The sequence below is a fragment of the Meriones unguiculatus genome, chromosome 2, assembly GCF_030254825.1.
Source record: "Meriones unguiculatus strain TT.TT164.6M chromosome 2, Bangor_MerUng_6.1, whole genome shotgun sequence".
Lineage (NCBI taxonomy): Eukaryota > Metazoa > Chordata > Mammalia > Rodentia > Muridae > Meriones > Meriones unguiculatus.
In genome coordinates, this window is record NC_083350.1 from 11,879,109 (window position 1) to 11,904,304 (window position 25,196).

Consider the following 25,196-nt stretch of genomic DNA (forward strand, 5'->3'; position numbering starts at 1 on the left):
ATCCTAAATGCATTTAGTGTTGCTGTTGTGGGCATATTTTAAAGGCTAACCATTTGGGATTGAATAATCTATGAGAAGGCTGGCTTGTTGTAGAGAAGGTTTTTTTTTCCTCCCACGTTTTAGCTCCTAGACTAAGAATACATGAGTCTCAATTATTATTTTACAAATATGTAGGTCATACAGCTAGGTTCTTCTCTGACTAACTCATAACTTAAAATAACTACCCATTTGTAGTAATTTACATTCTGCCACATGGCTGGTTACCTGAGCTCAGGCACTATGCATACATCCTCTTCACATTCTGCCAGCTGAAATTCCAAACACCTGACTCTTCCAGAATTCCCTCTGCCTGCTGGATGTCCCACCTTTTTCCTGCCTCAGCCAAAGATTTTTTTAATTGACAGGTGTTTGCATCCATACAATACACAACAGATTCTTTCTACACTGGCTCATACCTGGAGAAGGTTGCTTCTCCCTCTCTCAGAAGCCACTGGTTGCCTGTGGCTCTTCACCTAAGAATGGAGCCTTGTGAAGACTCCTTTCTTACTGCCATGTTGACTTATGCTGTCATTGTGCTGGTCTTGCTTAGGCAACCTTGTTGTTGAGATTTTGTGAGTGCATTTTCCCTATCATTTCCAGAAGATTCTACCGAGCAGCAAGCATCCTGGTCCTCTAGCTCTTATAGTCTTTCTGCTCTGTCCTTCAAAATGTTCCTAAGCCATAGATGTAGAAGCTGTATTGTAGATGCTGGGGATGGGTGCCTATGTTTCCATTTCTTTGCAGTTTTGGCCAGTGGTGGGTCTCTGTAGTAGTCTCCATCTGCTGCAAAAAAGAAGCTTCTTTGATGAGGGGGTGAGAGCTACTCTTATTTGTAGGTACAAGGTAAGTGTTTAGGGACTGGAGAGATGGCTCAGAGGTTAAGAGCACTGGTTGCACATTTACACAATGGAATACTACTCAGCAGTTAAAAGCAAGAAAATCATGAAATCTGCAGGCAAATGGTGGGAATTAGAAAAGATCATCCTGAGTGAGGTATCCCAGAAGCAGAAAGACACACATGGTATATACTCACTTATAAGTAGATATTAGACATATAATATAGGATAAACTTACTAAAATCTGTATACCTATAGAAGCTAAGCAAGAAGAAGGACCCTGGGTAAGATGCTCAAGCCTCATTCAGAAAGGCAAATGGGATGGACATCAGAAGAGGAAGAAAACAGGGAAGAGGACAGGAGCCTACCATAGAGGGCCTCTGAAAGAATCTACCCAGCAGGGCATCAAAGCAGATGCTGAGCCTCATAGCCAAACTTTGGGCAGAGTACAGGGAATCTCATGAAAGAAAGAGGATATAGAAAGACCCGGAAGGGACAGGAGCTCCATAAGGACAGCAACAGAACCAAATAATCTGGGCACAGGGGTCTTTTCTGAGACTGATACCCCTACCAAGAACCATTCATGGAGATAACCTAGAAACCTATTCAGATATAGCCCATGGCAGCTCAGTCTCTATGTGGGTTCCCTAGAATAGGGACTGTTTCTGACATGTACTCAGTGAGTGGCTCTTTGATCACCTCCCTGGGAGGGGGAGGGCAGCCTTACCAGGCCACAGAGGAAGACAGTGCAGACAGTCCTGATGAGACCTGCTAGGCTAGGGTCATAGGAAAAGGGAGGAGGACCTCCCCTATCAGTGGACATGAGGAGGGGGATGGGAGGAGATGAGGGAGAGAAGGTAGTATTGGGAAAGAATGAAAGAGGGGGCTACAGCTGGGATACAAAGTGAATAAACTGTAATTAATTTTAAAAATTAATTGTTTTTTGGTTTTTGATTTTTTTTTTTAAGAGCACTGGTTGCTCCTCCAGAGGTCTTGAGTTCAATTACCAGCAACCACATCGTAGCTCACAACCATCTATAATAAGATCGGGTGCCCTCTTCTGGCTTGTAGGCAGAACACTGTATACATAATAAATCTTTTTTTTTTTTTTAAATAAGTATTTAGAATATAGTTAGGGACTATATTGGTTAAAGAACATAGTAGTAGCTGGTTCTTCTCTAGGATCTATGATCTCTCCAGGATCTAGTTGGTTAAAATTTCAATATAGGTATGAATTCCCTCCTCTTGAGTGGGACCTTAAGTCCAATTAGACAGCTGTTGGTCAACCCCAAGATAAATGTGCCACTGTTGCACCATACCCTGCCAGGCTGGTCATCGTAGTTAGTAGGTTTCCTAGCCATAGACTATTGGCTGCTTTTCTCCCTTGGCAGCCGCAGGGCTCTTCCCGATACTCCGAAAGCCAGCCCTCTGGGAGGAGGTTTCCAGGTCGGTGCCAGCTCTGTTCCTTCAAGTTTTGCGTCCAAAGTGTGCAATGTCTTCACCTACAGATTTACCTCCAAATTCTGAGAGGAAGCCAAGGGAAATGGCAATAACCTATAGTGCCTGGGGTCTCTTGGATTCACACACACACACACACACACACACACACACACTCCGCCCCGACCAACAGCTCTAGGGGAGGTTTCCCATGTCTTTAATGTCTTTTAAAAACAAGAGCATGGCATCTGCAAACAGGGACATTTAACTTCTTCGTCTTTTATTTCTTTCTCTTGTCTTACTGCTTTAACTAAGGCTATTTATTTTTATGCAATTGTAAATTCGAACAGCATGTTTTTAGTGACTTCCTTTTTGGTTTGTTTGTTTGTTTTTGTTTTTCAAGACAGGGTTTCTCTGTGTAGCTTTGGCTATCCCGGGCTTGCTTTGTAGATGATGCTGGCCTTGCACTCACAGAGATCCACCTGCCTCTGCTTCCCCGAGGGCTGGGATTATAGGCATGTGCCACCACCACCACCACCACCACCACCATGCCTAGCTGTGACTTCAGCCTGGCTGTGGCTTCCTTTTCAAGTTGATTATTATTGGTGTATAGAAAAGCTACTGCTTTTTATAAACTGATTTTGTACCTTGCCACATTGCTAAAAGCATTTAATCAGATCAAAGAGTCTTCTGGAGTATAGATGATAGTATTTTTTCTTCATTAATAAACCCTACTCCCTTCTGTCTTCCCAGTCCCACACTCCCACCCACTTCATACCCCCTTCCCCACCATCCCTGGGTACCAATCCATCCTGGCACATCAGGTTCCATCAGAACTAAGTGCCTCCTCTTTCACTGAGGCAAGACAAGGTGGCCCTGCAAGGGAAACAGGATCCAGAGGGAGGCACAGAGCATAAGTCAGAGGCAGCCTCTGCTCCAATTGTTAGGGGACTCAGTTGAGGACCAAGCAGCCCTTCAGCTTCATATGTATAGGAGGCCTACATGATGTTCTTTGGTTGGTGGTTCAGCCTCTAGAAGCTCCCATAGGCCCAGGTTAGTTTTCTCTGTAGGTCTTCTTGTGGTGTCCTTGACTCCTCCAGCACCCTCAATCATTCCCCTAACTCTTCCACAAGACTCCCTGAGTTCCACCTAATGTTTGGCTGTGGGTCTCTGCATCTGTTTCCATTATCTGCTGGATGAAGCCTCTCAGATGACAGTTATGTTAGGTTCCTGTCTGTTGCAAGGATAACAGAGTATGATTAATAGTACCAGGGGTTCAGTCACTTGGAAGCAGGCAACCAGCAGGAAGATGGTTTACATCTCAAATGGACAAGTGCTGGACAGCCAGAATCAGTCCCATTGAGATTCTTTTATAATAGATTTCTTTTGGAGAATAACAGAATTTTTGTTTTTTATTTTCTGTTTCTCAAAACTCTGTTTCAGCAAGACATGAAAAAAAAAAAAAAAGAAGAGACTATGGCAGCTCATCTGATTCCAGATACAATGACAGGAGAGGACCACCAGGAAACCCTCCACCAAGGATGGGTGGAATCAGTCATGTCCGTGGCCCCAGCCCTCCTCCAATGGCTGGTGGATGACGAAGGTAAGTGTCTGCTCTAACAAGCAGACAGTTAGACACGCACATGCATAGAAGGAAGCCATCAAGAGGTGAAGAGCGGCTCTTGCAGGAAAAGATGGCGTATGTCTAAACAAGGACTGCTCTGCGTCTTCATAGATAAATGAAGATCATGCCAGGAATTCCGCTGCAGGATCTGGCCTAAGGGACCTGCAGTTTTATAAATGTACATGTTTGTCTCCTTTTTTTTTTTTTTTTTTGTATAGTCTACTAAAGTATTAAAAAGGTTTTAGCAGGTAAATATTAGGCTGCAAAGCTTGATTCTTCATCTTTATATGATTAAACCCCAAATCTTTGATCTTGAAGAAATAAAGGCCACACATTTAATCCCCGGGAAAAAACAGTGTCAGAGGTTGGGTCTCACCCATAGAGTGGGTCTCCGGTTGGGCCAGTCATCGGTTGGCCATTCCCACCATGAAGGAAAATTGGTGTTCGGGCATCTCTGGGACAAGCTGGGGACCTGGTATAGGGAGGCTCCTGGGAAGATATAGGGGTGACCATAGCTAAGACTCCTAGCAGTGGGAAATACTGAGACTGAAGTGGCCACATCCTATAACCAAAAAGGACTTCCAGTGGAGGGAGGGGGACCCACCCACCCACAAAACAAAGCCCTCGACCCAAAATTTGTCCAGCCTATAATATGTGCAGGGATGAAAGAAGGAACAGAGATGATAGTTTTGTTTTGTTTTGTTTTAAGCAATTGAGTTGTTTCTCAAAACTACAAGGAATTGAGAGTGTAGCTCAGTTGATAGAGTGCTGGCTTAGCATGCATTGAGTCCTGGGTTCAGTCCCCAGCACTGCACATAATGAGGTGTGGTTGGTGCATGCCTGTAGTCTTAACACGTGGGAGGCAGAGGAAGGGAATAGAAGTTCAAGGTCATCATTGGCCGTAGAGTGAATGGGAAGCAAGAGTGTAATACATGAGACTGTCCTCCCCTATCAGTGGACTGGGGAAGGGACATGGGAGGAGGTTTTGGAGGGAGAGAGGGCGGGATCAGGAGGAGACGAGAGTGTGGGGCTACAGCTAGGATACAAAGTGAATAAATTGTAATAAATAAAAAATTATATTAAAAAATAAAAATAAAAACTCTAGGGGCTGAAGATATGGCTTGGTGGTTAAGAGCGCGTGCTTCTTTTGCAGAGGGCCCAGGTCTGATTCCCAGCATCCACTGGCAGTTCACTATTGTTTGTAACTCCAGTTCCATGGGATCCAATGCCCTCTTCTGACCTTCGTGGGCACCAAGCACACATGTGGTGCGCATATATGCAAGTAAACCACTCACACATAAAATAAAATAAATAAATCTAATTTTAAAAGAGTAGCAACATAAAAATAAAACTCTAAACAGATTTTTTTAAGAGTGAACACTTGTCTGAATTTTAACAGAAAACAGGATATTAAGTTTGGCTTGCCATGTGTTTCTGACAAGCTTGAAATCATAGTGAGCTTTCACAGGTATCTCTTTTCCACAGTTAACCTTAAAAAAATCTAATCTTCCTTCCTGCCTCAACTTCCTGAGCACTGGAATTATAGGTGAGTGACACTACATCCAATCCCCTCCCCCTTTCTAAATAAAAATAAATTCTTCACTCATACAATAAGTCCTGACCACAGTTTCCCCTCCCTCCACTCCTCCCACCTTCTTCCCACTTCCCCATTCCCCCAGATTCACTCCTCCATTTCCCTTCAGAAAAGAGCAGTCCTCCAGGAGACAATAACCAAAGGAAACAAAACAAGATACTATAAGACAAGGGAAAAGTCCTCATATCAAGGCTGAACAAGGCAACTCTACAGGAGGAAAAGAGTTACAAGAGCGTGACCCGCCCACTCCCACTGTTCGGAGTCCCACAGAAACACCAAGCTGACAGCCCTAGCATATGCACAGAGGACCTGGGGCAGACCTCGCAAGCCTCGTGTTTGCCGCTTCAGTTTTTGTGGGCCCATATGAGCCCTGCTTAGTTGAGTCAGGGGGCCATGTTCTTCTGGCCCCACCCAGATTAATATGATGCTTTATACCAAAGCTGGGGCTCTGTGCACAGTACTGAGGTGCTCTGCAGTCTGAACCATCTCTCCAGCCTCTCTGTCTAATTCTTGAACTCATATCGTTTCTTTATTGAGATTGGAACCTAGTATTTGGGAGACAGTTTAGTGGCTAAAGTATTTGCTGTGCAAACATAAGGAGCAGGACTTGGATCTCCAGTGCCCACACAAATGTTGGGTGGGTGGGAGTCCACGGTAATCCCAAGGTGTGGGAGGTGTGTGGGAGGTGGAGACAGAAGGTCCCTGGGGCAAGCTGGATAGAGAGGCTGAATAGGCGAGCACTGTGCTCAGGTGTGAGACCTTGACTTGGTACCTACAGTGGAGAGTGATGAAGGAAGATACATGATGTCAAACTCTGGTCTCTATACACACACAGTGAGGGGGGAGAGAGAGAGAGAGAGAGAGAGAGTCCCCATAAGTGTATTCTGCATAGATGACACTCAAAATGAAAAATAACTCTCTCTACACAGAGAGATGTTTCCTAGCATCTCTCCGTGATTACTGCAAAGCGGGGCTCGGCTCTTCCACTGTCTGGTGTGGAGGCTGTGCTCTTTTGTAATGCACCATAGCCTTCTTCTACGACCAATAAGGTGAAGGAAGAAATGACACAGAAATCTGAAAATAGCATTTCCACCAAAGGGGAAATGTTGACAGGACATGGGAGGAACATCCTCAGACATGAGCCAGAGGCCAAGGCCTCATTTACCCATACTTAGAAAGCCTCAGCTTTGAATCCCTGCTCCCTGCCTAAATGTGCCAAGAGCTTGGCCCATTACACCCTTCCCTGACTCCCACCCCTGCACCCCTGTTATATATCAGAGCTGGCCAAAGTCTGTACTGGCAGAAACCTGACTTTCTAGCCACCCAAGTCTGGTCTGGCCCTGAGGACCTACATGGAAACACTACCTTTTCTAGTTAGGCTAAGACTAGAACCAGCCATTGCTGAGGAATAAGAGCTCACAGCAGCCTGAAGGCCCAAACCCACTACCTAAGACTCAACCAGCTCCTCCGCCATCTACTCTGTCACTACAGTCCACCCACTGATCCTGAGACTTACTTCCGTTTCTCTGGCCAGGTCGGCTGGAGCTTCGCTTCCTCCAGATTCAATCTGCTACCTGGCCAGAGCAGCCTCAGCTCCCCAGAGCCAATCATCTCTTCGTGTTCCAACCTTTCCTTACCTTTGCTGGGGCATTCACACAGAGGTATCGCCTACCCCTCACCAGGTTGTGTCGTGTATAGCTTACAGGGCATGTAAATCAGCACAGCCTCTAAGGCATACATTCCCTCGTCCCTCTTGAGATGCCAGCATTCATTCGCAACTCCCCTCTAAGACCCTACCACATACATCTCAATCTCCTCCCCAAAGTGATTACAGGAGAAATGGAGTCAAAGAAACAGAGGTAGAGAGAGAAAAGGCATGCTTTGGGTACCTGGGAAATGACGCTCCTCTATTATGAGGGGTTACATCCTGACAAACCCAAGGCAACAATGTAGTAAGACATCACACCTAGGGTAGGATCTCTTGTGATATCATTTTATGATAAGACAATGGACTCGCTGCCTCCCTCTGTCCAGTGTCTTGAAAGCTGACTTTACAGCAAAGTACTGGCCTAGGAAAATATTAAAATTTTATAAACCTGAGGTACAGTTTTCTGTTGAATCGCATATGTCTTTCACATCATCTCTAAGTCCTAAAATCACACATGGACCCCTCCCAAATAAGGCAGGCCTATTACCATGGATTTGTTTTGCCTTGGTCCTTCCACCATCATGCATGTCTACCACAAGTATTTGTCTGTATGGCCAGAAAACCTTTAAGACGTTCCGCAGAAAGTACATTCGTACATGAAAATTCTAGAAAAAGACAAGAGCAGCCTAGTTTTCCAAGAACAGTCTTGGTTTGTTACTGTTGTGCTGGAGTCCTGACAATCCCACATTTGTACCAGACAGAAGTGTCCTGGTTTGGACAGTGTGTTACCATCACTGCCATCAGCCTACCTGTAAAACACAAACGAGCCTGCCCAGGTGCCCAGAGCCACTCCTTTGGGGAGTTGTCTTTGGCAGAGCTGCTTGGGTTCCCCTCCTTTGCCCCTTCCACCCTTTCCTAATCCTTTTTTCAGACATTTTCAATTCTAGAGGGAAGCCACACCTAACCGTCTAAGGTGTTAACTGCTGCATCTGGTGACCTTTGTGAGGCCTGTCGTCAGTCTTCCGGTCTATGTCCCCAACAATATACAGCGCATAAACCAAAGTGAGGTCACACTTGCAGAGCAGTGTATGTCTGTCTCCAAGGAACTACAGTACTCAGTGGCCACACAAGCAGCCTTCTCAGCCATGAACACAGCTGACTGTTTACGCTGCCCAAAGGTACCTCGGGGAGTTTGTTTTCCACCAAATGTTTGTGTCTCAAAGTTATACTGTCTCCACTCTAGGCTACAGAGAGGTACTTGGGGTGCCTTTGGGAAGCCCCAGAGATCCAGGAGCCAGACTTCATATTAGCCAAGTCATCGTGGCCATCCACCATGTGACATTAGGCCCAAGGCAAGATCAAATTCAAGTTCCCTGGCAATAGAACAACATCTCAAAGAAATGGGGCTTAATCAACACGAATGTTGACAGTTCTGAAGATGCAAAAGCTGAGAACCCACTCATCTCCAGTGACTCTGGGGTCTTACTGGTGCTTCCACTGCACAGCCCGTCCTTCATCGTGCTCACCAATAAATACTACATCCTGTCAAACAGCAAGTAAAAGAAAAAGAACTAGAGAAGCTAACAGTGAGGGGTGGATGGCCACTGAAGCGTTCCAAAGAACAAAGGTGACACACGTTGGGCGACAAAGGCCTACTCACCACACAGCCACTTCGCTGTGCAACTCTTTCCCCTCCCTAGAGTAGGCCCGTGTGCCTCCAAGCTTCCCAGGACAGAGGTGTAAGAGTGGGTTATGACCTTCCATCTCTTCAGGGTCAGAATAAACTTGATTCCTCCTGATAACTCTTGTCTCCTAAACGCTGCCCTTCAAGAAGCATCATGGATCCTAACCCAGTAATACAGTAAGGCCAAGAGAAGGCAGCATCAGCTTAGTGTCCAGTAATACAAGCACAAATATCATTCAACTAAGCAGCTACTATGTATGTATACTAAACACGTGCATATAGAGAGACATATATACATATGCATATATGTATATAGACATACATGTATGTATGTCTACATATATGTATGTATGTCTATATACTATATATATGTGCCTATGCTTTTCAACACACACCAATAGCTGGCACTGGAAAGCCAGACCGAGCTTGGGGAACATCAAATTCCGGCTCACCTGCTTACCTAGCCGGGCAAACTCTCACTCTGTGTATTGCTTCTCAAGGACTCTTGTTGTAAACCTGGCCTACTGTGATAAGAGAAGCCCTGGTGTTGCAAAGCCACTCCTTTGGGGAGTTGTCCTTGGCAGAGTTCACCAGTCTCACCTGCCCCCAGAGGTTCCTGCCCTTCCCTAAGCCTTTTACATCACTCCTTCCCTTTTGCCTAGCATTCTAAATCCCAGAGATAAAGTCACCAAAATGGTTAAGATATTAACTGATATATAATCTTTCACCATCTTTACAGAATATAAAGCTTCTAGTGACCCTTGTCATGCCTCTCCTCTCTGTTTATTTCTATGCATCAAATAGAAACCATGTAAGTTTTAACCTGAAGAAACTGTACCTGTTGGTCCAAAAAGGAACTAAAGGAGGTGCAGGACCATTGTGATGGGTAGAGAAGAATTAAAAAACAAGAGATGCACCATCAGAGTCCTGCCTTTCTTTTCCTCCCTGCAGAATCCCTAAATCCCACAGATGGAGCTTTGACAAGAGTATGAGCCTGTCCTTCTGCAGAGCAACCCTTGAATCAACCTGAGTCCTTCTCACCAATTGCCTTCCCAAATATTAGCCTTCAAGCGGCGGTCATCCCGGACTTTATTGCAGTAACACTGAAACAAGGAGAAGGATGGTGAAGCAAGGAATGAGTCAAAAACAAAAACAAAAACAAAAACCACTTAGAGAAAGAGATGGTGAGAAAAAGTAAGAGAAGGAAGAGAGGAAAAAAAGAGTAGGAAGATGGAGAAAGAAGAAATGGAAGTTTGGTTTGTATATGTAGCTACAAAGACCCAGGGCAGAGGACATGCCCCATTCTGCCATAGTGATGAGATCTGCTATCCACCCTCGAAGTACTCCATCACCATCACCGTCATATTTCAGGTCTGGTTTTTGTTTTGGTTTGTTTTGGTTGGTTGGTTGATTGGTTGTTTTGTTGTTGTTTTTGTTTTTCTGTTTGGTTGGTTGGTTGGGTTTGTTGTTTGTTGTTGTTATGGTTATTTTGCTAACAATACTGATTTCCTAAAGACCAGCTCTCACAGTGCTCAAATTTGGAACAAGATCTCACTGAAGGATGGAAGCAGCGAATGAAATCCAGAGAGGAGCATAGTCAAGCCACACCACTGCTGAGGCATGTCTCATCCTGGCTCTCACGAATTCACTTAGGAAGATGGAGCTCCCACTCATGCTTGAAGAAATGAACCACCACTGTGACAGTCTCTTAGGAGCACTCTATTGTCATCTGGCCACACGGATGGGCTGGTTTCAAGTAGTAAGAGCCTTTGTCTTACATAATTTCCACAAGCCTTTGTCTCACAGAAATTTCACAAACTACATCTCATGTTGTCTTTTATCCCTCAAGGTTACAAACCCCAACATTAGAAAGGACACGAGTCCAGTTCATCATTACATCAGAACTAGCCATCACACTCCAGTTCCTACAGGGCACGGTCCTCCAGGTACCATCCGTACACACAGACACACACAGACACACACACACACACACACACACACACACACACACACACGGACCCATCAAATAAGTTTCTAATGACCTTTCTTCCTTCACCAAGGGCCCTGCCCTTCATCCAGTGGCTCAAGGATAGAGAAGCTGAGAACCAGAAGTTTTGGCATGACCTGCTGCCTGTTAGATATATGAACAACTTGCCCAACTAGACCTCCTGAATCTACATTCAATGAGATTTCTTTCCAGGGTCATCTTCACAACCATTAACCTTCAGAAGTGCTGCTCTAGGAAACTGATGCTCTGGAGAGGGTCCTGGTCACTAGCAGAATCATCTGCTAGTCTGTGCTAGTTTAACCTTTTTCTAGGAAATCCTGACAGCTTTCCACGGTCTCATATCATTGTGTGACCACTTTGACAGGCCCCTACACACTTTGACAGAGCCTCCATAGAAAATGGTATTTTTGAAAGAAAAAATTAAGGGGAGTGGGAGAGACAAAACCATCCAGTTTGATAAAAATGGGGGGGGGTAGTGGTTGAGAAGTGACCGGAGAAGAAGAGGGAAGGAGGGAGGAGCAAAGGCCCCGCTTCTTCCCCTCTGCTTCCCTGGTTCCTGCCCGGGAGACTCATTCCAGAGCTTCCCCTGTCTGTTTTCCACATGACTAAAGTGCTCGGGTCCTGCCTGCTCACACCACTAGCCGCCTGGCTGCCTCTCTTCAGCTCCTCCAGCTTGCAGACAGTCCAGCGGCCTGCCGACTCGGCACATAGCACACCCACCTGCCTTTCTCACACCACACTGAGAGGGTTCTCTGTGGTGGCCTGGCTGGGTAGAGGGCTGCTGGGTGTCCAGACCTTAGAGCATGGAAGGGTCCCTCCAATTCCTGGCCTGCTTGGCATGTGTCCTCCAGATGGGTGAGTTTCCCCTGTTTACTCTGACCCAGAATAGAAAAAAATCTTAACTCAGCTCTTCTCCCCTCAGAACTCGGCAGCTGTGTTTGCCCACAGCCTCCGGGTCTGTGCAAGGGAAAAGCTAGGTATCAGAGAGCTATGGTGACAGGGGCAGAAGGTCAAATCTTGACCTTGTCTTGGGTTTCCAAGTGACTTGGGGCAGTGCCCTGATTTCGCACACCTCAGTATACAAAGGCCACATCCCTGACTGTTGCTTTGAGAGGAATAAATTCCTAGAAAAAATTCCTAGGGTAAGGCTCTGGACAGACGTCGGGTGTCGCTGTCATCCAACTGCTCCAGGGACAGGAGAAAACAGCTTGTGGATGTGTTGGAACAAAGATGAGGATGGTTCTGTGTGGGAAATCAGGCCAAGAACAGAGGCTGCATAACCTCCTAATGGGAACATGATGGGTGAGTGGGAACTATCCTCGGGGACCGGTACTCCTGTACTGCACTGAGGGATGCTGGGTTTGCCTGAGTCAGAATCTGAAGAGCACATTATTTAAAACTCAAAGTCTCTGGCTCCATCTATGACCTGCAGAATCAGAATCAGGCAGCAAGACCCAGAACCCAACATTGCCAGCCACCTTCTCAGGGATGCCACTGCCCACTACAAATGAGAGTGGCAAGGACAAATGGCAGACAGAGCTCAGAAGCAGTCCTTTCGCCCATCCCGGGACATCCTTCTCATAACCGCTTCTAAACAGCAACTTCTCCAACACATACATGGCTACCATGTGCTGCGTGCTGACATCAGTCTACTCTCCTGGTGCGCGGTCAGGTAGAACTGATAAACATTGGTGTGTAGTTTCAGCCCTCATTCCTCCAACTTATATCCTGCCATCATACAGTGGTAGAGATGGGGATTGGTCACGTCTGTCTTTTCCCCCAGGAGATCCAACTCAGACATCTTTCTGGGAGGGTGGGCTAAGGGGTAATCATGCCCCAACCTAGACTGGCAGATCTGCGAATTGCCAGAGACACAACATTGATGTCAGGGGCAAAATTCAGGTACTGGTCCTTGTGTTCACCAGCTGTGGACAGCCAGTTTCATGTGCCCTATAGAACTGGTCCCTGTTGCCAATATCACTGAGGCTAGGGGTAAATGAGTAGGCCTAGGGTTTAATGAGTAGGCCTTTCCTGTTTCCAGCGAGCATTGCGGGAAAAGTCTGCTCAATGGAGGAAGTCCTGCTTAGAAGAAGGAGGGAAGCAGAGCAGAACCAGAACCACCATGAGGACCAGGTCAGGGATCAGCTACAATGAACAAAACCCCATGGTGGGCACTGGTTACAGGACAGGGCCAGCCTGTGGCTGTGCATCTCCATCAGCTCGGTGACTGGGACACATTCACAGCCATGTCACACCCACATGGCTGGAGAAACAGGGCTAAAGGAGAACCCTGAGGGGAGATGGAGACTAACCAGGCCCTCTGTTCACACCCCGTGGACTCACCCATTCTGGAGCCTTCTAGGTGCGTCATTAAAGGATAAAATTTCAGGCCTTCTACTCACACCCCGTAGACTCTCCCATTCTGGAACCTTCTAGGTATGTCATTAAAGGGTGAAATTTCTGCTGTCTGTGTCATCTTCCTCCTCTCAACCTTTCTCCACTGACAAGGCATTCTGGCACCTGCAAGGTCAAAGAGAGAAGAACTAGAGCCAGGTGAAGGGGAAGAGAGCCAGGTGGGAAAAGGGGGTCTGTGAACAGTGGCATACCCCAGCTAGACCTACCCTGGTTGGTGAAGTCTGATGATGAAGCTGAACATAGCTTCCCCCCGCCCCCAGCCCTGGCCCTCTGGGTGCCACAGTGCCCAAGAGACCACCATTGGAGCCATGCTTGAGAATACCCTGTTAGCATGTTGTCCAGGTGGTTCTGAGAGAAAATGGTTCCTTACAGATAACTGGGTTCTTCAGGCTAGCTCTATGTCCACTAGAAATGTGCTCACTGGAGAGAGGGAACAGAAACATGTCTTTGATGGACTCTAGTTCTCACCGGCATGGTGTTATCCCTCCTAGAGGCACAATCACTCCATCGTGATTGCCCATCTGGCCTCATTCCACACCCAGCCTTCAAATTCTAGAGAACTGTCCTGTAAAGGCCACTGTAGCCAACCTGACTCTTTCTAAGTGTCATTCTTTGGCCCTTGCCCCACCATGAAGTTCCCTTTCCTGTCTGGACCATCTGTGAGACCTTTAATACAATGATATAGAAATATCAAAAGATGCCTGTCCCCTCCCCTGCCACAAACTGAGAAGCAGAAAGTGTGGCTGTGTTCAGAACCTTACAGATGGTCAACACAGGCTCCCTGCAAATTCCTGCCTCCTTCCTCATGTGGGACTGGTGGAAATCTTTGGTCAGCTGTGGCCAAAGCAAAGGTTTCCCATTCTGATGCAAACCAGTGCCGACTCTCCCTGCCCACCTTCTGTAGCTAGGTTCCTTTCCCTTCCTACTTCAGGGAGCCTTAGAGATTCTCCCTAGCTGAGTCAAGATTGTGAGGAGGTGAGAACCAAGTCCCCTTGAGGGGCACACAAGGAACATGGGTAGACCCTGTGCACAGCTGTAAGAGACCTTTTCTAGCAGCTGTTTACTGGTTAGCTGGTGGCTTACTTTTAAGTACCTAAAAGTTTGTAACTAGACATATTTCTGAAATATTTTATGTACTGTCAATTTCGCTCAAATTTCAGATCTAGGGTTTTTATTTAATTTTTTTTAATTTATTCATTTTATATCCCAGTCATAGCCCCCTTTTTCCTCTCCTTTTGGTCCCACCCTCCCTCCCTGTCTCCACTATGCCTCCTCTCCTACTCCTCAGAAAAGGGGAGCTCCCCCCATCCACCCCAGTATATCAAGCTGCATCAGGACTGAGTGCATCCTCTTCCCTTACAAGGCAGCCCCACCAGGGGAAAGTGATCGAAAAGCAGGCATCAGAGTTCATTTCAGAGGCAGCCCCCATTCCCCTCACGAGGAAACCCATATGAGGACGGAGTTACCCATCTGCTATATCTGTGTAGGGGGCCTAGGTCCAGTCCATGCATGGTCCTTGGTTGATGCTTCAATCTCCACAGGCCCTTCCTGGGCCCTGGTTAGTTGGCTCTGTTGGTCTTCTTGTGGAGCTCCTGTTTAGGGTTGTTTTTTCGTTTGTTTTTTTGTTTTGTTTTTGTTTTTGTTTTTATCCTTAAGTTTTTAGTTGTTTAAGAGTCTTATTATATAATCCAGGTTGGCCTGGCCTCCTAAGTACTAGGAGGCCAGTTTTGAGAGCTGGGGAGAGATAGTGCCAGGTGGGCAGTCACCACGACTGTGTCTCCAGGAGGCATGGCATCATGGCAGTAAGTACCGGTATGCTCAGACAGTCAGAATTTTACTTAGTAACTTGAGTAAACATCCGGAAATAGTTTCTCATGGAGGACCTAGCTAACCAACAACCATAGAGTCACCTAAGGTCCCACAGTCAATTCAGAGCCAGGGATGGAGCCTCTGCCTCACTGAAACAAGACAACATTGAGGGCAGCGAATGACTTTCATCTGTGACTTATACAACCTGATGCAGGGTCATGATGAGTCAGAGCTCTCTGGGTTTATTCCTCCCGCTAATGGCACTATAGTTTGGTCATTTCATCCCTGAGGTGTATTTTAACAGAGCACCTGTCACTCAGCCTGATACAAGGTCACTGTGAGTCATGGCTCTATGGCTTTCCTCCTGTAAATGATATTTTTACCATATCATTTCTGTTCTGTGATTTCACTGTTTCCGCTGATTCCTTCCAGGTTTAATGAATGTCAACTGTCATTCCTTACTTCCTTAAATGGCCTTATAATCATAAACCCCTTTCTAGTGTTTCAGTTTATATTTTCCTTATCAGAGATGGAACAGCTGCCTAGGTTCAGCTGTACCAAAGCTGGCGTGTCCCCACCATGCCTAGTGGCCCACCACTCGAGACAGATACTTTGGGCAACAAGAATGTGGGCTTTCCATTGACCCCTGGAGGTTTCCTGACAGAACACTCACAGGAAAGACCCTACAGAAAGCACCACAGTCCCAGGCCAGGAGTCAGCTCTGCCGCTTCTTAGCAAGCAGCCAAGAGCTGCCAGTGGCAATGGTAAATGTCACTGGATGCCAGGAGCTAGGATCTCAGCCAAAGCAAATGCCTTTGGTCTCTGGACAAACCTGCTAAGGACTCTTACCTTCACCTTGAGTCCTCTGGGTGGGCTTATCCAAAGGACCCTGCCTACGACAGGATCCAAGCATCGCTCGTGAATCCATTCAGCAAGTGAGCAGGGAGCCCATGCCTGCTGGGAGCCACAAGAGAGCCTCTGCTGAAAGGGTCTTTATGTTTCCTTTGGCTCCTAGAGCAAACTCCACCTGAGAGCCGTCCAGATCACACTTTAGAATATCTCCCAGCAGACTATAGATCTGGGTGGAATCCACAGAGGCCTATCCCCTGATGTTAGAGTGACTAAGTTAAGCCTCTATTCCCATCTTCTCACTGAAGGAACACAACACCAGCATGCCGAGCCCACCCTGCATGCCTACCGGGGATCCTGGCTGCCTCTGCCTACTTTTGGCTTTGTTGTGATATTTCAGAGTTCATCATGGCTGTGGGTAGCTAGGAGAATTTCTCCCAAACTTCAAGATAAAGGTATATTCTTTTCTTGAAAGCCTCCTCCCGCTTTGGTGGTTTTTACCTTTAAAATCTTAAATGTTGCTGTCACTGGCGCAGGCATGACAAGCGAATGAGCAGATGGGGGCCCAGTGGAGAAGCTTCAGAAACCTCCTGTGTGAGCTGAAACACTCCTGCGTGTGTCACAGAGAAGGCTGGGGAAGTGGCAAGGAGATGCCGTACCTCCTAATCCAGCCTCTAAAAAAAGAATCCAGAGTCTCTTTGGACTTTAAAATTTATAAGCTGTTCCTGTGCAGCTCATTTAATCAAATGAACAGCAGTTTGCTCCCGGAAATAAAAAAGAATCTTTTTCACCCATTCTTAATCAACTGGAAGGGTTAGGGAAAGAATACAAACAGGGAGGCAGGATCACCCAGGAGCAAGCTGAGGCCTGCTCCTAGTGAGTCACCGACTGACCCTGACAAGGCACTTGGGCTCTCCAAGCCCCACTTCCCCCTTCTCTCACATGGGCCAGTGATGAAATCTCATGGGTTGCTGTGTGTTTTCAATGAAATGAGGGCGAGTCCCAACAAGCCCCCATTCTTCAGTAGTCTGGCCTCCATATCCCATCGTGCTTCCCCTGCTCCTATGTTGTCCATGCCTCATGCTTTCTTTGTCCAGCTTGTTGCTAGAAGTAGCCTTGATCTCCTAATCCTTCTCCTCCTCCTGAGCGCTGGGGTGCTAGGCACACATTGCCATGTCTTTCCACTGCCCTGCCGTAAGGCTTGGTCCCCTGCGCCCTGTGCACAGACTGTTAGCCCAGGTCCCGGTGCAATTCCCTACATTCTCTGCACACGTTTATCTCCTCTCTGGTGGGCTCTACAATGCCTGCCCGCTGTACACAATTCCTGTCTACTCTCTCCACCAGTCCCATCCTTCTGATAACCCATTCCCCCTCCCATGCCCTGGCTCCAGGGGAGAGAGACGCTAGAGCCAGGTTTGGGGCCTCAGAGGGGAACATTCTGGCAGGAGATGATTCTACAGAGAACAGAGGTTGAACAGGAGGGGCCAGTGAGTGGAAGCGGTCCAGGAGCCACTTGTTCAGACAAAGGCAGTTTGTTTGTGTCCTTCAGTTGAGCACCAGGCAGAGGGCAGCATAATTACACGTTCACTGATCTTTCTCCATAGAGCTCCGGCAGGCTGAGCGGGTGCCCTGTTCATCTTTGTCTCTACAGCTCAAATCTCAGCACCTGGCAGGAGTAGGGAAGCACCCAATAAATGCTGGCTGAACTGTTGAATGCACAGTAGCAGAAAACGCATAGGCAGCCAGCGCTTTGACTCGGGGAGCCTGCAAGATGCAAAGATCAAAACAGGCTAAGGTCACAGAGGGCAGGAAGTGAGGGGAAACTGAGTTTGGTGCTGAGGGTGCACAGCCATAATCCCAGCTTTTAGAAAGTTTTTAGGAAGTTCAGGGCCTGTTTGGGTTATATAGGGGGACTGCAATCCAAACACAAGCACGCTAATCAGAGGAGCATGATGGTTCATGCCCGTGATCCAGAACTCAAGAGACTACAGCAAAGAACTGACATAAATTTAAGTCAGACTGGAATATACAATGAATTCCAGGCCAGCTTGAGCTACATTGTCAGACAGACAGACGGATAGACAGACCTGAGGAGACTCTTCAGCTAGATGTCCTTCCAGGATCAGTACAATCTTCAGACAGGTCTCCCGAATTTGAAAGGCAGCCCTTTGATTATTAACAACTGAACAAACAAGTTCTTACTAAGGATAAATGTCAAGCCCTCCCCTCGAATTCAAACATGTAATTCAATTTGTCCAGAGCAAAAGAGATTAAGCCTAAGTACGGGCGGAATGAAAAAAAAGAAGCGTGGTTTAAGGTCTGGTCTCGTGGTGGCGCGCCACGGCAGGCTCTGACTGGCGGCTCAGCATTGCGGCCCACGGTGCTTCCTGCAGGGGCAGCTCACTTGGGCCACCTGGGGCAGGACTTGAACTGAAAGGGAAAAAGGTGAGGAGAGGCAAGTGATCCACCCTCTCCCACCAGGAAAAGGAAATGAGTCCAAGAGTAGCCACAACGAGCTCTTGCAATGGCAGTGCTGGAGTGGCTCATGCACGAGTATCCTGTCCACCCACAGGATGGTGGTGGCTACAAGTGGTGGCCTGAGGGTAATCCTACCCAAGGAGTCAGTGAGGCTGGCCACAGAGGGCTGAGCTTAGCGGCAGGAAAAACTGGCTTTTTCTGTCTCCTACTTGCCCTACCTTGACCTTCATTCACACATCTGTAACGACTCTTCCCTGTCTTTCTCCTCCTGGTGCCTTCAGGGTTCATGGCACTGTATATATAAAGGGACTGTGTATCATACAATTCTAATAACACCCTCTAAAGGTCCCTTTTGTGCACTGTGCCCCAGGGCACTGGCTAGGCAGGCTCAACCACCTGCCTCCTCTTGGGGAGATACCAGCCCTGGCATAACCTTCTGAGGCCGAGTACCTGCACCCTCACAGCCACAGCTGTGGTTTGCCAGTGCCAGGAGAACCGGAAGCACAGGCTGAAGGATGTGCTTCACGGGGGAGAAAATGGGGGGGGGGGGGGGTCGTGTGAAGTGAGTCTAGAAAAATGCTTCTCAGGCTGTGGGTCTCGACCCCCTACAGGGTTGAATGACCCTTTCACCGGGGTTACCCTACGACCACCTCCACACCAGATAATTGTATTACGATTTCTGACAGCAACAAAATTACACTTTGTGAAGTAGTAATGAAAGTAATTTTGTAGCTGGGAGTCACCGCAGTATGAGGAGCTGTATTAAAGGGGTTAAGGCATTAGGAAGACTGACAACGGCTGGTCCAGAGGCGCCTGCACACAGCAAGGGGGCAGGCAGTACAGCACCCACCACTCTGGTCTTTCCTTTCCCGGCCTACACTGGCCTTCCAAGTTGCCAGCCAGGACGCAGTCCACTTGGACTGACCCTGATTCTAAAGGGATTGTTCCTGCCAACCCAATATGTGTGCTTAGAAGCACTATCCTCTCCCAGGGCCTTGGTTTCTCCTCTACAAATGGGACTGTTAGCGCCTGCAGATGAATCCAGTTTCACACAGTTAGGACCCTATAGTGCAGGCTGTAGGTCCAGGGGGTTCTGAACTGGCTTTGCCTTGACCTAGCTATGGCCGCAGTCATTTAACTTCTTCGTGCCTTGGTTTATTAACATGTAACAGAGACTATCTACACTTACCTCTAGGATCACTTGTGAAAACTAGAAGAGACACTCTGGGGAATGTGCTCAACACAGAGGCGCACAGTAAGTGATGTTCTCATCTTAAGAATCTTGTAAACACGGGATAGCACAGCCTTTCAGCAACTACACAGGTTTCTGAGGGGGGGAATGCTAAAGGGTTGTGTGGATCACTGGGTCACAGGCCACGAAAGTGGCAAAGCGTCCCCTTCTCAGTCACAGCAGAGCAGGTCTAAGGGGATGCCTCTGAAGTCTGAAAGTGGGCTTCCAGCGGAAAGGCACCGCGTACTAGTGTTTGCAGGAGGGGGGTGGGCAGGGCCAGGGCCGAGGGCCCGGTCCTTCCAGGCTGATGTGCGCCCGGCCTGCAGGCGCTCCAGCGCAGCGCTGGTCCATGCAGGTGCCTGCGGAGGTGAGCGCGGAGGCGGGCGACGCGGCGATGCTGCCCTGCACCTTCACGCACCCGCACCGCCACTACGACGGGCCGCTGACCGCCATCTGGCGCGCGGGCGAGCCCTACGCCGGCCCGCAGGTGTTCCGGTGCACCGCGGCGCCCGGCAGCGAGCTGTGCCAGACGGCGCTGAGCCTGCACGGCCGCTTCCGCCTGCTGGGCAACCCGCGCCACAACGACCTGTCACTGCGCGTCGAGCGCCTTGCCCTGGCAGACAGTGGCCGCTACTTCTGCCGCGTGGAGTTCACCGGCGACGCCCACGACCGCTATGAGAGTCGTCACGGGGTCCGGCTGCGCGTGACCGGTGAGGCGGGCTGGGGACCGAGGGGCGAGGGGCCCGACTTCCCCGCATTCCTGTCCCCGAGAGCAGGCTGGGTGGGTGCCAGGGAGACCTCTGAGAACTTGGTAGAAATACGGAACTGATCAGGTCCCAGGAAAGGCTGGGGCCAATGAGTGGCGTCCGACGCTGGTGACGTCACCGGTAGCTGGCAAGGTAGGAAAACAAGCAACCATAAACGCGGTAAAGGACGTGGGAGGCGCGCCACCTGCGCTGAAGGATTTCTCGGGCCCCCACCTCCACCCCTGCACATCCCTGGTCCCTGGAGAAAACAACGCTGCAACTGACCCCTCCCTGCGTCCTGACCCTTTAGTGAGCACCTGCTGCAAGCCCGGCCGTCCAAGCAACACACGAGTATTAGTTTGCCAGTTCTCAGTGACCCCGTAAGTTAAAAGCAGTCGTGATCACCATTTTACACATGGAGAAACTGAGGCAGAAAAGAGCAATAGCTTGATAAGGCCGCCGCTGCCCTAGGACCCGGGCAGCCTGGCGCCCAGGTGCCCAGCTCTTGTCTCTGGGCACTCCCCTACCTCACCCCTCCAGCTTGGGGGTGGGGCGGGCGCTACTCCTTGCTTAACTCTCACCCTCCCAGTGATGCGGGCGCTGTGCCCCGCCGGCTGACCCGTGCTGGCCTTCTTCCCCCGCAGCCGCGCCGCGGATCGTCAACATCTCGGTGCTGCCCGGCCCCGCGCACGCCTTCCGCGCGCTCTGCACCGCCGAGGGGGAGCCCCCGCCTGCCCTTGCCTGGTCGGGCCCGGCCCTGGGCAACAGCTCGACCGCGGTGCGGGGCCAGAGTCATGGCTACCAGGTGACCGCCGAGTTGCCCGCGCTGACCCGCGATGGCCGCTACACGTGCACGGCGGCCAATAGTCTGGGCCGCGCGGAGGCCAGCGTCTACCTGTTCCACTTCCACAGCGTCCCCGGAACCTCGACCCTGGCGCTCCTGCTGGGCGCTCTGGGCCTCAAGGCGCTGCTGCTGCTGGGTGTTCTGGGTGCGCGGGCCACCCGCCGCCGCTTAGGTGGGTGCACCTCAGATCTGGGTGGCTACGAGGGGGAGGAGAGGGCTTCCTCCCCTTTCTGCCGGACGACCTGGCATGGCACACCAGAACAACCTTCCTGCACGGGCACCAGCTCACTTTCTTGTCTCTGCCCGGAGGCCCGAGGTGGGACCTGCTTGAAGGTCTTTGCAGCGTCGAGAAAATGGTGACCCAGTCCTGTCCGTTCTTTTACCACCACACCATAAGTCAGTGTCCTGTAAAGGTCAGGCCTCAAGCTCCCCCTTACATTTTATCTAGCATCTTGAGGCCCTTGAGGTTATGAGCCATGATGGTGGGAACACAAAGATGCTCGGATGTGCTTTCCCGCCAGCCTGTGAGAGGCTGAGTCTGCAGACCTTTGCAGTACCCCTCGAGGAGGGCTCCCGTAGACCCCAGAAACTGCAGAAGAAAGAAGGCAACCTGCTATTCTGAGGCCCTAGGTGATAGCTAAGCCAAAAAAAAAAAAAAAAAAAAAAAAAAACCTTACGGACACGCAAGCCTGGAAGACATGAATGGCACACCTGGCTGGGGAATGCAGCCACTTTTAGAGAGCCTCTCCAGGCTGCTGTCATGGGGCGGCTGCTGAGCGCCCCCAAGAGGGAGGGAGCTTCTCAGAGCCTCTCTGTCCTCCCAGACCAATAACGTTTGTCTCAAACGCTCCAGGGATGGAATGCAGAATTTGTGTCAGTGTCCCAGCTGCTCTTTGCTGGGACCCTGCCGTTCTTGCTGCTTCCTCAAACTTATCAAACAGGCTGTGTCTCCAGATCCCCAGAAAAGCAGCCTTGCTCTGCTGGACGCATCGCCCTTAACCCCTCCCCCCACGTTAACTCCTATTCACCCGCTTAAGGCTTCATAGTCAATCCAGCTAGCTACCCACCTGCTGCCTGGTGCCATTCCTGGGGACCACTTCTCAGTGGGTGGGGCAGAGGATGAAGTCCGCGTGTAGGCCGGAGGCAAATTCACACCTGCTCTTTCTCTCTGTCCCTCACACAGATCACCTGGTCACCCAGGACACCCCTCCAAGGTAAGTACTTACTGCCTTCCCCGGGATGGTAGTACGAGGAGAAAGAGCAGGCAAGGCTAGGGTAATAGGCTGGCCCAGGGCCCGGATCACACTCGAAGCACCCTGCCCTCCCTCCAGCACACCATCCTCTGGACAGGTCAAGTGACTTGTTACCACACCCATCATCCAGGAGCTTGGTCTTTGACTCCAACAGTTAATGCCACCAAGCTGTTCCCTCTTGCTGCCCCCAGCATTCTAGAAGAGTTCGCCCCATAAGGATACCATTGTAGGAAGACTCCTTCTCCCAGGCTCACTGCTGACTGCTTCCCAAACAAAATCACCAAGAACTTGGCTTAGATGAGGGATCTAGAAAGACACTGTTGGCCCAGGGTCCACTCTTTCTCTTCAGTGTCTACCCAAATAACAGCCCATGTTGAGAGAGAAAGGACTCAGTTCTAGAGCAGCTGCCTAGTGCTGGCTGGGGAGGGGGGGCACATATTTCCAGCTGCTTCTCAAGTCTTGACAGCCTGTCATATAAGCATTTCCTTTATGGCTGCACAACAGGACCACAGTCACAACACTATCTGCTGTGCACCCATCTAACAAATATTTACCAAATGCTTACAATATGGCAGGCGATAATTTGGATACTAAAGTGACAGAAAAATCCAAACTTGCACTCCAATGTACACATTTTTTCACAAACACATACCAAGACCATCTGAGATTGTAAAGGAATTGGATCTCGTGATAAAGCAGAGCCCCAGTGGATAGAGCCCCGGCGGGTGGCCGGTTGGCTGTGATTCTTTTAGATCAGGATATTTTCTTTGAAGACTTGGCTCTGACGAAAGCAAGCTGGGGGTAGAAGCCTAGGGTGGCCAAGGTGATAGGGATGTCCCAGGAGTGAAAAGTGCAAGCAAAGGGCAGGTGGGATGTGGGAGGGAGGCAGGCATGGGGGAGCATGGAAATGTGGGTTGGGACGGCAAGGTTGGGGGTGATTCTGAGTGAGCTGGAAGTCAGGTTTTGGATCCTGCGTAAGAGGTCGAATTTGAACTGAAGGGTCTTGGAGGGAGACCCAGGAAGAGGCTGGGAAGGGGCTTCTGAGCATAAGGGAGGAAAACAGGACAGCCAGGGTTGGAGCTGAATCCTGGTCACAGAGATGAGGAGGGGGAAGTAGGTAAGGAAAGATTTGTGCTGTGTGTAGCACAGTGGTTGGAGGTTGGAGGTGTGTATGTTTGGAAAGCAGTTAGACTGGGGACATGGAGCTAGGTTTTTGTTTGTTTGTTTGTTTGTTTGTTTTGTTTTGTTTCAAGGCAGAGTTTCTCTGTGCAGCTTTGGCTGTCCTGGACTCGCTTTGTAGACTAGGCTGACCTTGCACTCTCAGAGATCTACCTGTGAGTTCCTGGGTGCTGGGATCACAGGCGTGTGCCACCGCACGCAACATGGAGCTGGTTTTTGATGCCTCTGACAGTCACTTTGTAGGAGATGGTAACTTGGTCAGAAATGCTGTTACCGGCAGCATGGCCCTGTCCTACATTAATCAGTCCCCAAGCCTTGCTGGCTTGGGCTCCATGACCTCCCATAATGTATCTTCCTTGACCTTTTCTGGGACACAGCTTGGGAAGTCAAGGACATCGCCTAATACTAGGTGGTAAGCCAATTTTCTCCTGTCTGCAGGTCTCAGGCTCAGGAGTCCAGTTACGAAAATTTGAGCCAGGTGAATCCTGCAGGCCACCAGCTGCCACGTGTTTGCTGTGGGGAACTCCTTAGCCATCATCATCCAGTCATTCACCATGAGAAATGAAGGACAGTACCAGGTTAGGCCTGTACAGCTCCTAATTCCCAGGTTCCTTGGCAGCTGTGGATTAGGCAATGTCCGAGGGGCCCAGGACCCTGCTCACAGAGGCTCAGAGCCCTGTGGAATTATGCCAGTGGGACAGCAATCTGGATGTCTATGTGTGCCCACATGAGCATCAGCATGAAACTTCTGGAAAAACACCCCTTGTTTTTTCTTACTTAGAACTACATAGTAAAGCAGACGGGAAACTAGCCATAAGGTCTGGAGCTCCAGGCTCCAGCCCGCCCTGGCACCAACTTGCATTTTGGACCAGGACGCTTCCTTCACCTCTCTGGGGCTGAGCTTCTCATTCACTAGCCAGTCAGTCTGGAGCTATGGAAACAATAGTTCTGAAAGGGGCTGCATAAACTACAACTCTGTCTCAGAGGTGGGCCTCCGGACATGCAGAATTCTCAGGTAAGCGTGGCACCGCCCAGCCTTGTGGAGGGCCCCAGAGAACAGCCTGGGGCTGGAGCTGTGCGAACCAGCCAGAGGAACGGTAAACCCTGAAAACTTGACAGCAGGAAGAGGCCTGGGACCCCCTGCCTCCTCTGATCTCTACAGTGCTGGCCCAGCCCTCTGCCCACCAGTGAGCACATCAGCTCTGAGCTGGGCCCCACAGAGAGAAGAGCGAAGACCCGCAGTCTCAAAGCATCTGAAAGCCGTATGTCAAGAACTGGGAGACCTGAAGGGGCCAGGGTCCCAGTGACTAAGGCAGCTGTAGCTCTGACCTCTCTCCACAGTGTACACCCTCCTAGGATGTGCAAAATCTAGGAGCACTGGCAATTTCTCCCAACATGCCCCAGCCCAGCCAGGCTGATTTCAAGAACGGTGCTTTCCTTATTTACACTTTGGTGTACAATTGTTGATCCCATTAAAGAAGGAGAGAGGTGTACTTGAAACCAAGTAACCTATGAGACAGAA

At 49.4% G+C, this 25,196-nt stretch overlaps 1 protein-coding gene and 1 pseudogene across 1 annotated transcript; both read left to right on the forward strand.

Annotated features, from left to right (window-relative positions):
* Positions 1 to 3,621: 3,621 nt before the first annotated feature.
* On the forward strand, positions 3,622 to 3,910 carry LOC110553529 (selenoprotein K-like; annotated as a pseudogene).
* Positions 3,911 to 11,673: 7,763 nt separating this feature from the next.
* On the forward strand, positions 11,674 to 25,196 carry Siglec15 (sialic acid binding Ig like lectin 15). Its single transcript, XM_021645487.2, has 6 exons — positions 11,674 to 11,725; positions 19,617 to 19,676; positions 19,979 to 20,362; positions 21,043 to 21,414; positions 22,426 to 22,456; positions 24,113 to 25,196. The coding sequence occupies exons 1-6, from the start codon at positions 11,674 to 11,676 to the stop codon at positions 24,237 to 24,239; spliced, it is 1,026 nt and encodes a 341-aa protein (XP_021501162.2). The 3' UTR covers positions 24,240 to 25,196.